The sequence below is a fragment of the Echinops telfairi genome, unplaced genomic scaffold (genome assembly GCF_000313985.2).
Source record: "Echinops telfairi isolate 266 unplaced genomic scaffold, ASM31398v2 ScPeMD7_12;HRSCAF=54, whole genome shotgun sequence".
NCBI lineage: Eukaryota > Metazoa > Chordata > Mammalia > Afrosoricida > Tenrecidae > Echinops > Echinops telfairi.
The window spans coordinates 1690738-1703311 of NW_022103909.1; the positions used below are offsets into that span (position 1 = coordinate 1690738).

The following is a 12574-nucleotide window of genomic DNA, read 5'->3' on the forward strand; positions in this document are numbered from 1 at the left end:
ACAAGATTGGAAAGTAAATTATTAGAGTTGGGGGAACCACAAATTTGTTTCCCAAATCTTACTTTACTGCTGTGTGTGTCTTTTCAATGAGAACCAATACGTTTACGATCACAGAACCTCTGAAGAGGCTCCTGACATTTTCCTCATCAAAAGGCTATGCGTCCCTCAAGTGGCATATACATTCCTCTGGCCACGTTTTCTCTCTCCAGCCATTAACACAGTTGAATACTGAACAGCCGAGAAAGTTATAAAGAAAGATTGTATCATCACACAATTAGGCCATGAACACAATGGAATAATTACACCAGCCTCCTGCAATCAGGAAATGCCCCCGATTTGACAGTGTGCCTAGGAAAGGCCGCGTGGACCGGCAACTGGCCGGGACCTCAGTCCTCACTCTGACAGCAAGGCCGGTTTCAGGCTGCTCACTAACCTGTGCTTCTTCCTGTTGTTTCTTAAGTTGCTCCAACATGGCTTTGAACTCGGCCTCCTTTTGCTCGGCCTCCTCCAGCGTTGCCTGATTCTGTTCTTCATACGCCATGGCCACCACAGCCAAGATCAGGTTCACCAGGTAGAACGAGCCCACAAAGATGACCAAAACAAAGAAGATCATGTATGTCTTCCCAGCCGCTCGTAAGGTCTGGAAAGACAAAGACCATTTTCGGAGTCACCTGGAGCGAACAGACCAGGTTGGAAACCATTCGTGGGCTAATGCTCTTTTGCGAGGGCATTCCTGGCATTGTGCGGGGCCCAGTCCTTCGGTGTCCTTCCAACTGCCGAGCGGCTAGCAGCACTCGTCGCTGAACGGCCTACCTCCACTGCACACCACGGGTTAGTAGAATTTCCCAGACTCCCTAGACAGTCTTGTGACAGAAAACTCTGGGTTAAGAATTTTATTTGATGTTTTTAGATGGTTCTAAGGCCAATGCAAAGAAAAGAGTAAAAAACTGACAGAAGGCTTGAATTGCCATTTCATTACAGAAGAACTATAAACAGGCAGCAGACGCACGAAAGGATGCTCAATGTTATTCGTCATTCCAAGCTCAAAAACTCACTGCCACAGCGTCAGTTCAACTCATAGCGACCTATAGGATAGGGCAGATCTGCTACTGCGGGTTTCTGAGGCTGTAACGCTTTATCAGAGTAGAAAGTCTCCTCTTTCCCTGGCAGAGCGGTTGGTGGTTTAGAACTCCCAACCTTATGGTTAGCAGCCCAATGTGTAACCATCTGCAGAGAATCTCTCTGTTAGTCATTAGGGAAATGCAAATCAAACCACACTGAGATATAATTTCATAGCCACTAAAACAGTTATGATTAAAACAACAACAAAAAACCAAAATAAATCCAAAAACCCAGAAAATAACAGACATTGATGAGGATATGTATAAATTGAAACCTTCATCCACTGATAATAATAAATGGTGTAGCCACCAGTTTAGTGGTTCCTCAGAAAGTTAAACAGAATTACCATGTGGTCTACCAACTCCACTCCTGGGTAGACAGCCAAAGAATTGAAAGCAGGGATATAAACAGGTATTTGTACGCTGAGTTAGTTAATTGTGCCAGCCTGGCCGATAATCACATGTGGTGCTGGTTGAAAGGCGGAGGGATAAATGGGTGGTGAAGCCTCGCCTTTCTAGTTCTCGGGTCTCTTGTTTTGTGATGGTTGCATCGGGTGCAGCTGCCTTAGCAGTTCCCTGCTTCAGCTTGCAAGATGGATTTCCTACAAGACATCCCCAAGGAGAAGCCGCATGGATCTATCCCGAAGCAGCCCTGGGTGCTGGAGCAGCCATGTGGAGACCCCTGCCAGTGCTGAGATGCTTACACATTCACTGACTCAGCTTTCCTCCTGCAGTCAGCATTATTGCCTCTGTTTTGTGAGGTGAAGGACTTTGTGGACTGGTGTTGGGTATGGGTTAATGTTGGACTTGTGGGCTTGGGCAGCATTGGGTTTTCGTGATGCACATTTTCTTTGCATAAAACTCTCTCTTATACATGAGTTGCTGTGGATTTGTTTCTCCAAAGTACCTAGACTAATACATATGCCAATGAGTGGATGAACAAAAGGCGATACACACGTGCCGTGGAATAGCACCAGTCACAACGAGAAATGACCCTGAGAACATCACACTAATGACATGTCAGCCATGAAGGAAAAATACCGTATGAGCCCCTTAATATCAAAGTCTACACCAGTCAAGTGTATAGCGATCTAAGTGGTTACAAGGGGCAGATGGGGGATGGCAAGGGAGAGTAGACGCTTAGGGGACACTGAGCGCTAAGGGTGACAGAAAAAGATGGAACCAGACCATGGCAACGCTTGGACGATATAATAACATAACAATGCCCCTGAACTGTACATGTATAAATGTTGAAATGGGAAATGTTTCGTTACATATGTTTATATGAGAAAAGAGAAGACTATATGACATTATGCCATTTATCTGCTAGCCTCCAATCAAGAACATTAACAGACAAATTTCAACTTCAGGGTCAAGTCCTAACCACACGAAATTCCCATTTTGCGAGACCATTTTTATCATTGTTTGCAATGAGATTGACATAAAAAGACAGATGTAAACAGGTGGAGGAGAGCCATTCTCAGGTCTCATACAACAGTCTCTGACACAGAATGACCCTAACTCCACGTACACTCACGCGGACCCTATCACAGAACAAACAGAGAAAGTCTTACTCACCAGTTGATACAGGTTTTCCCAATAGTCCTGGGTCATAAGGCGAAACAGTGCCAAGAAAGCCCAGCTGAAGGTGTCAAAGCTTGTGTAACCGTAGTTGGGGTTCCTTCCTGCCTTCATACACTGGTATCCCTCTGGGCATTGTCTGAAGCGAGAAAGGGCAGTCAGTGCTTCCCAACTACGTCCACCCAGTTATCAGCTGCAGGCCACCTCCATGACCTTGGAGATACTCAATAACCAACACATTGGAAGAAGGAAATAGGCGGATTTTTTTTTTTTTTTTAATGATGTCCTGGGACAGCATAGGATCAAAATAATCTGACATGCTCCTTAATAATGCATGTGCCTGTGTCTTACCCAAGGCCCAGGAATTAAAAGCTCTGGTGGTGGAATCTACAGATCTGGATGTTTAAGGGGCATGCCAGGTGATTCTTCTGCATGGCAAAGTTTCAGAACCACCGTCCTAAATTCCCATCAATGTTCAATTCAGTTTAGCTACTATCACAGAGGACAAATGGCTAGCACCTTCTGTTCTGTCTGTTGTCTTGATACTCACTGTGACAACTTGGTCATCCTGGAGACTTCAATGACCTTGGTGATAATACTTCACTACTGGCTTTTATCAAAATACATTATGCACATGCAGTGGAATAATATCACTTGATATTAATGCAGTGCAATTTCTAGTATATAAGCAATAAAGAAATCAAGCAGACCTCTCATTGTCATGGCTGACTTAAAATACCAATTCCTAAAGGGCCAACACACTATGGGCAATGAAACCACCACAATTTGTAGCATTCTGGTGACAAAGGACTCTCATGTATGTTCTCCAGTTGGCTTCTTACAACAACTCTGTTCGAAAGACAGAGCATGAGCTATTAGATCCACTGATCGATGAAGAAATTGAGGTGCAGGTAAGTTAAGTGGCTTGCCAAAGGGTTGGAATGGTACGCTGTTACTCTTTCCTTCCCCTGTGCTGGCAGGACTGGCATAATTTGGATCTTTCTCAGGCACTAAGCTATCAACAAGAGAGTAGCCGATATTCCTGTTAATTGCAGAATGCAGATATTGAACATGAAGCAGGCAAGAGAGCGGGTGTTATGAATTCTATACATAGAATCCAGTCTTTTACATTTTTGATTTTGGTCTCAGAATGTCGGCATACTCCTCAAGTAGCGAAATGTCAAATATAAGTGGACAAATAAGAAACAAACAGAATATCGGGGTCAACCTGTAGGTAAGGCCCAATTAGGGTCTGCTACCTGTACACAAAAACAAGGAGAGTAGAAAAAAATTGCTAATTTTTATGCAAATAAAATTGGGAGGAGAACAAAATTAGGTGAGTGACTTACCCAGCATCCGAACTGTTCCCACAGAGTAAAGGTTCTAGCATGCCAGGAACTGTGTAAAAATTGGCTAGAAAAGTTTGAATAAAGTAAAGTCAATGAGAGAATCTGATTCTACAGTTCCTAATTAGCCCCAGCAGAAAAGAGTTCCTGGTTTCACCTCACACAATCTTTTCTGACTACAGTGAAACCTGAAAAGTTTTCTCATGATTGATTTTCCTGCAGAGATTTACATTGCAAAGGAGTGACCCTAAGTCCCTGGATGCAGCCAGAGATACCTGAACTTCTACTTCACGTTGTCATGCGAGGCTCTGGTATTTGTCTCCAAGGGAGCAGAAAGTGAGTTATCTGAATTTTTCACTCCTTTCTACAACTCCATCCTGCTAACCTTATAAACTTCTCTATCAGAAAGATTCTAAAAATCCTCAATGGTCGCTGGTTACCATGTCCTGTTTTGAACTAGGAGAGATGTCTTCTCTTCCTGTATGCGTTCCTGAGATCCCCTCTGAAATATTTTCCTTTGGGCTACTGAACTGCCTGTATTTCTGCAGGAGTGACTGATAGTGGTATTATTAACTTTTAAAGTTAACTTACAGAAGTACTAATGCACCAAACTTTCCTTTCCATAAGACCCCAAAGCTTCGGTTCTTAAAATGAAGGTATTAAAACTCCTCAAGACCAATTGTGCCTGATCCCTAGACAAGATCAAAGACTAAAGTCCTGGTAGGAGTAACAAAGCATGGTGTCATTAGGCAGGGTGTTGCTGTCAGGTCCCGACTCATAGTGAGCCTGCGCACAGCACAGCGGAATGCTGCCTGGTCCGGGGCCATCCTCACCATTGCGCATCTGTCGAGCCCATTGCGGCAGCCTCTGTGTCAGCCTATCTTACCAAGGACCTTCTCTTTCACCGCCTCTTTACTTTGCCAAGCATGATGTCCTTCTCCAGGGACTGGTCTCCTGACCACACAGCCAACGTATGTGAGCTGAGGTCTCCACAAGCTTGCTTCTAAGGAGCACCCTGGCTGGCCTCCTTTCCCGACAAATTCGTTGGCTCTTTTGGCAGTCCGTGGTACTTTCAATAGTCTTCGTTAGCACCCTAATTCAAATACACGGATTCTTCTTTGGTCTTATTCAATGTCCAAGTTTCACGTGCATACGAGGCAATGGAAAATGCCATGGCTTGGGTCAGGCACGCCTTAGTCCTCAAAGCAACCTCCTTACTTTTCAACACTTGAAAGAGGCCTTTCTTGTGTAGCAATGAGTATCGAGTGCAATGCGTGGTTTGATCTCTTGGCTACTGCTTCCATTAGCATTGATTGTGGATTCAATCAAGATGAAATTCTTGACAACTTCAACCTTTGCTCCATTCATCATGATGTTACCTATGGGTTCAGTTGTGGGGATTTTTGTTCTCTTTACATTAAGTTGTAATCCACATCGAAAGCTGCCACCCTTGATCTTCATCAGCAAGTGCTTCAAGTTCTCCTCACTTTCAGCAGGCAAAGTTGTGTCATCTGCACATTGCAGGTTATTAATAAACCTTCCTCCTATCCTGATGTGGCTTTCTTTTTCATAGAATCCATCATCTTTAATTATTTGCCCCACACACAGATTGAATAAGTGTGGTGAGAAGATACAACCCTGATGCACACCTTTCCTGATTTCAAACCATGCAGTATTCCCCCGTTCTGTTCCCACAAGTGCCTCCTGATCCGTGTACAGGCTCCACGTGAGTGCAATTAGGTGTTCTGGAATTCCCATTCTTCTTAAGGGAATCCATAGTTTGTTATGACCCACGCACCATCGGATACCTTGGCAGAGTGAATAAACAAAAGGAAACATCTTCCTGGTATTCTCTGCATTCCGCCAAGATCCATCTCATGTCAGCAATGAAAAAAACTCCCTGGTTTCACGTCCTCTTCTGAACTGGGCCCGAACCTCAGGCAGCGCCCTGTCAATGTCCTGCTGCAACCATTGTTGGATGATTTTCGGAAAATCTTACTTGTGTGTGACATTAATGACATTATGCTATAGTTTGAGCATTCTGTTGGGTCACCTTTCTTTGGAATAGGTACAAATATGGATCTCTTTCAGTCAGTCGGCCAAGGAACGGTCCTCCAGATTTCCTGGCATAGAGAAATAGAGTGCTTCCAGTGCTTCGTCAGCTCACGGAAACACTTCGATGGGAATTCCATCAATTCCTGTGCCTTGTTTTTGGATAATGCTTTCAGTGCAACTTGAACTTCTTCCTTCAGCACCATTGGCTCTTGTTCATATGCTACCTCCTGACACGGTGGGCGGCTGACCAGTCCTTTTTGGTACAGTGACTCTGTATGCTTTCTATCTTCTCTTGATGCTGCCTGCATCAGTCAGTATTTTTCCCCATAGAATCTTTTAATATTGCAGCTCAAAGCTTGGAGTTTGTCTTGAGTTCTTTCAGTTTAAGATATGTCGAGTGTGTTCTTCCTCACTAGCTATCTTCTGGACTAAATGTGTAAATATCCCAGACACTCCAGCTTAGGGAAAGGAGTTTTATCACATTCCTGAGCCTGAATTTCAAAGCAAAAACTTAGGGAGTCATGTAAAGAAGCAACTCTTTTTTGGGGGGGTGGGGATGGGGGGGGGGGCAGGGGCAAAGGGAGAGAAAAAAGAGAGGGTGAGGAGAAGGGAGTCCTTGAAGGCTTTGAACACAATCCTACCTCAAGGAAAGAGAATAAACTTGCAGGGCTACTAACCCTACGTTCCTGTCTGGCCCCAACTAAGCCCAGTGGCGGTGTTTGACCATGTAAACTAGGGGCAGGCCTGCCTTTTTCCTCTTGTAGAGAAAGGGCCACCTACTGTTATTGTTGATGTACTCCTCCCAATCAAAGCCTTTGGTGCCATTTTCCAGATAGCTCTCGTTGAAGTTGATGGGCCACACAACACACTTGTTTCGCAGGTTCCCCATGAAGAGCTGCAGTCCGATCAAGGCAAACACGCTCAGGCAGAACACTGTCAGGATCATCACGTCGGACAGCTTCTTCACAGACTGAATCAGGGCACCCACAATTGTCTTCAGGCCTGAGGAGATAGAACCCCCAGAATCAGCGCCACCTCATACACCTCCCCACCTCCCCCGGCCTCCCTCTTAGCTACTTAAGGTTTCTTCTACGCCTTTCCCAAGCAGCACCTTGACAAATGGCCGATTCATCTTTGGGTACCGTGAGGAGAGGAACAATGGCCAACAGCAGTAGTAATTTTCAGTCAGTCGTTTTTATGAATTGTCAGTCATTGTTATGATTAGTCTTATCTTTTAAGTCAATGATTTTTTTTTTTTTACCAGCCCGTCTCCTTTCCTCTTGGGTGTAGTTTTCTGCGCTAACTGCTTCCGGGCCCCTCGGGGGAGCTGAGGTCTTGCAGCAGGGCTTTCCCACAAGCGACTAGGTCAGTTTGGAATGCTCCCTTGCAGGTCATCCTCCTGCCTCCTCACTTTTGAGGTGTTACCTTCAATACAGATGCTCCCACAAAGCTTTCCCTGACATGTCAACTGCCCCTCATTATGATGAGTGTCTTGATAGCACTCTATTTTCCTTTGTAGTACTTATTTATTTCCTTTTGTGATTATTTTCTCGTATTTTAAAAGGCGGACGTTGGGTGGATCACTGGAAAGTTTTAGCACGGTCGATCACTGACTGTGTGCCTGAGCAGGGCACTGACCCTCCTGGAGCCTCCGTTCCTGCCATCTTGAAATCGGGGCTAAGGATGGTTGACTGTCGCTGGGGTTGTGAGTATTAAGTGTGAGTGTGTAAAGCACTTCCCTGGGTACTTAGCACACCACCAATGATTTAAATGTTAGCCTCAGGTGATGAATCTGTAAAAAGAAATTGACATGATCAATTTTTATCAAGTAAGCTGATGAATAAAGCATCCGGCTCATAGGCAGATCGATACTCATAGCTATCGTTCTTACGCATATGCTGCCTACCTCAAAAGGGATTTGATGGGGTAACACTGCAGACTTGGTATGGCGATCATCTAAGGGGCAATATGGAGATGCCTCTTCTTTTGCTGCAACTTGCAAGTCATTAACTAGAACTGTCCAGTGATGTCAATCTGAATCCAGCAGCAGCGATGGATGCTGTGGCCAGAATAGGATGTGGCACACATTTGTATTGGAAGAATAAACAAATAAGAAGGTTACTATCCTCTCATGAGGATATCGTGAAGAAGATATCAAGGGCAAGAAAGAGCCAAAGGTTGGACGATAGAGAAGCCAAAGGAAGAGGGTAGAGCCTACGCTTTCTTACTGAATGGGCCACCCACGGAGACTGGGGCCACTAGAGACAGCAGAGCACTTGCCTGAGTCTAGGACACAGGCATTTCACACGCCGCTCCTTGTCGCTCCCAAGGCTGTGCTGAGAGCATCCGAAGGTCAGAATTATGGTCCCAGCTCACTCATTACCATTTAACCTACTTCAGAATGGATTGGGGGTCACCGTGCAGTCATTTTCCATCTCTGAAACATGGACACACGCAGCGCTACACTGCAGAGGGCCGTGGAGGAAAGGCTGAAGATTTCCTGCCCAGAGTCTTTTAAACTAGGGAAGGGAGGTTTATTAGTTTTGAAATCTGGTAGTACACCTTTCAGACAACTATTCCCAAACCTCTAGGAAACTTTGACACCATGCAGTTAGGAAAGAAGCTTTTTCCATGAATCATTCAGGAAAAAGTTCTCACTCAATTTGGCTGGGTGGGGGCCGGTCTGTAGTAGGTCGACAGATTAATCCGGGGCCCCTAAACTTACACAGTTCTATTGCCGTTGTTTTGATGTTGTCTTGAAAGAATACTTAAATGGATCCCTGGAGAATGGTTGTCAAATTTCTTTCCCCGGGCTTCTTTATGAGGGCCTTACACAACCATTTCTCCTGAATGGTTCACACGATCAATTCTTTGAAGAGCACAGGATCTTTCTATGATAACTGAATTGGGAAATCAGCTGTAAGCTCGAGCTTATACGCTAATAACAAGCGTGTAAAACCACACTCACTACCACTGAGTCAATTCAGATTCATGGTGACCCTATAGGGCAGGGTACACTGCCCCGCGGGTTTCCGAGGTCATGACTCTTCACAGGAGGAGCAGGCTGGCTGCATGTGGCGTCTCCATAAAACCAAGGCCGTGGCTGATGACGTCTATGAAGGTGGCTCCTGATTGCCGAGAGGAGGATTTCTCAGAGGTTAATAGCTTAAGTCTGGGCCTTAACTCATTCATCTCTTGGATGAAAGTTCTTTTTGCTTTTAATACGTTTAAAGTAGAAACTTAAAAGTTTGAAATAGGTAGGATCCGACTGCTGCTGCTGCTTCACAGGGGCTGAGACACAGGTACTATGGAAGCAGGAATCATCCTCTCAGTAAGATGAGCTAAAAGGTGGCCCCTCCCGGACGCTCATCCAGATTACTAGCAGCAGACTGGAAGAAAGCACAGGGACCAGGAAGGGGAGGCGGCTCAGGGCCTCCAGGGCAGGAAGGCCCCCAATCACCCAGCCATCAATATTAAATGGGAAGAACACTTGCCGGGTAGTACACAGGTCTCAGCCAGGCCTCTTCTTCATTCCATTAGGGCCGATCGTTGCAAAATGGCCAGATTTGCAGGCACCAGTGCCAACTTGATGGAGATGGCGCCATCTGTGCACCTCCTAAGCTCAAGCTCTACGGTCCTGCCGGCAGTGGCTGCTTGATGTGCTGGCGAAGTGCCGCCAAGCAAGCACCTGTTTCCCCGGCCCGCGCCACCACAGGTCAAGGAAGGCGAGCAGTGGCTGGGAGGATTCCTGACCGGATGCGTGCAAGCACGGGAGAGCGCCGCTGCTCTGGCTGCGAGGAGGAGCAGCCGTCTTGCTGCTTCTGTTGGCTCGCAGCCCTCCACCCGAGAACAAGCAAGATACTGACTGAGAGGGGACGATCCAAAACTGAGCAGAATGCTCCTGCAAATGACTCCTACACACCAGAGGGTGCGACAGAAGCCACGTGGGGGCAAATTGGACAGCGAGATCTCTTGGAAAAGGCTAACAGGAACCCGCATCGGGATGCGCCTCAGCAGAAGCGCTTGACTCATGTACTGTATGTGGGTCAAGAGGAGACAGCTGGACCCCAATGTAAAGAAGGTCAGCCGCCAGAGAGCGAGTTGGCCAGTTAAGGAATGTTGAGAAGCAGGTGATGCTCCTGCTGCAGAATTCCACTCTGCTCTGCGACCTGGTGTTCCTGTCACTTTTCATCCTGTCTGCCAAGCCCTGGAACCCACGAACGAAGCCTGCTCAAGCCCAGAGGAACCAGCCACGTCTACTGGGATCAAGGATTCCGCCAGGAGTACGGCCAGATTATAAATAAAACAAGCCTGTATTCCCCAGTGTGTGGCTCAGACTGGGAGAGCTGAGTGGTTTGAAACACGAGCCAGTTTTCAACAAAACTGATGCTGGACAGAGCCTAGCAGGGATGACAAGCAGTTCTCGGCCCGCAGGAAGAACAGTCCGCTAACTCCCAAAGGCAGCCGTGGGCCCGGACAAGTCCGAGGCGTGCAGGAGAGCCCGGTCAGCATGCCTGTTGCCAGATCTTGGAGGGAGTGGGTAGACCTGGAGATTAGGTGCATTCACTCTAGACTGGACTGACACCCCAAGGTGTGACCCAAACTATACGAGCTCTCCCAAGTGGGCCGGCGAGGTCTGGAAGTCCCAGTGTTCTTCCACCAGCGACCACTGTGTTAGACGTTTGTTATCTTTGGGGAAAGGAGCAATGGAAAAGCAATGGAAAAGTTCTTCTTTCACAAGAACATGTGAAAAGGAACAAGCAGTCTGAATACAGTCTGCCCAGTCCCTTCACCACACTCTCCGTCTGCAGCTGGGTGGGAAGGAGAGGGCTCACCATTTCCGACACCACGGCTGTGGAGGGCAGAGAGGAAGTAGTAAGGAGACAAGCCATGACTCCACAGAGAACGAAACGGTATCTAGAAGGTGCTGAGGGGTCGAGGACAAGTCTTGGTTTTGAAGAGGTCGAGAAGTGGAGCTCTCTATACCAGCATGACTCTCTAAAAAACCTCTGAGAAACTGCGTTAGGAGATTGTCACACCCTGCATTAGTTAATCATCCATGGTCACAGCATGCAGAAAATGCCACCGTGGCCCTGTCATTCAGAAGTTCATTTTTACACCCAGGTCAAGGCACCAAAAAAAAAGCCAAAAAAAGTGAGAAGGCTTATCAACTCCTAAGCAGAAGATTCTAGCGCTGAGTGGAGCCTGGCAAGTTCCAGATCAAAGAAAATTTGGAAAGGGGCTCCTTCCACAACTGATTCCTTTAGCACCAAGTCCCTTGGAAGCAAAAGCAAGACCATGAGTGATGTATGTTCAGGTCCTGAATTAGCAATAAGAATGGGGATCAGCCCACCCCTGAATCTAAGGGAAGGCAACTGAAGTACAACTTTATAATGCACAAAGCCTGGGGTGACTTGGGCGCCTTCCTCTCTAATCCAGCAGTCCTGACACACTCAGCATTTCTATCTACTGAAGATGCCACGGGGGAGGCCGGCGGCCATCCACGGATGCCGTGTGGCTGGTTGTTCTAGGAAAAGGGAGCCCTCATCAAGGGGGGGGGCTCTACTTTGGGGATCAGAGACATCATTGGCTGCATTGCAAACACTCCGAATTCTGCAGCTAACTCGAAAAGGTCCCCTAACCCTAAAAGGACTGAATGGACTTGAGGTGAAAAGTCACCCTGTAATGTATGTGTCACAATGCCACTAGCTCATGGAGAGCTGGTTTATTATTGGCTGTCAGCCCCAGACGCCCCAGCCCTTTGCCGTCGATTCTGACTCCTGGCAGCCCGATGTGTTACGGGGGTGGCCAGCTCCAGCCAGTAACTTCAGAGAAGTTACCTGTCGCACCTCTCTTCCACCGCCCCGCGGAGTGGGCTCCAACCGGACACCTCGGAAAGATGGCGGCTCAATCCCAGACCGTCACCATGAGAGTGAATGTTGCGGTGAAGCCAGACACGAGTCATCTGATTTCCCAGCGCATGTGGAGGTTAGGTTTTACACCACGCTGCCGTCCATTCGGTGTGCAGGAGCGGTATGGAAACGTATGAAGTGCTGTGAGAATTACCAAGACGGGACATGGAGAAGGACGCGAGCACCTGCTGTTGGGAGAATGGCACCGCACCAACAGACTTGCCACCCTCTTCCATTTGTGAAAAACGCAGTCTCTTCAACTGGGCAACCGGGCAACAAGGCAGGCGTGTACCTGAGAGCAAACCATCAGTGCCACGCAGGGACCTGTCACCAGCCCTGCACATGGCTTTCCATCCCCGGCAGCCTCTCCAAGCTGCCTCACGGGTACGCCTCCAGAAATGGCAATCCGGCATCGATTTCACACTCTGAATAGGAGGTCTACATCCTGATCCCCATCTTCGGTCTTAGGTTTCTTCCCCAGAGTCATAACTGCTACTACTGTCATCATTTGTAGAACCTGGGGTACCACTATGCACTGTCCCATTCTATGCGGGGGGTG

At 47.2% G+C, this 12574-nt stretch overlaps 1 protein-coding gene across 4 annotated transcripts in view; it reads right to left on the reverse strand.

The window, feature by feature from the left end:
- Positions 1–12574, reverse strand: part of SCN8A (sodium voltage-gated channel alpha subunit 8) — a 172543-nt gene that overhangs the window by 100566 nt on the left and 59403 nt on the right. For all 4 annotated transcript variants that reach the window (XM_030884781.2, XM_030884780.2, XM_004711370.2 and 1 more), the window contains exons 6-9: positions 6884–7105; positions 4052–4115; positions 2700–2841; positions 434–640 (exon numbers count right to left, since the gene is read on the reverse strand). In XM_030884781.2, the coding sequence (XP_030740641.1) occupies positions 434–640; positions 2700–2841; positions 4052–4115; positions 6884–7105 (635 nt within the window). The remainder of the gene's footprint in view (positions 1–433; positions 641–2699; positions 2842–4051; positions 4116–6883; positions 7106–12574) is intronic.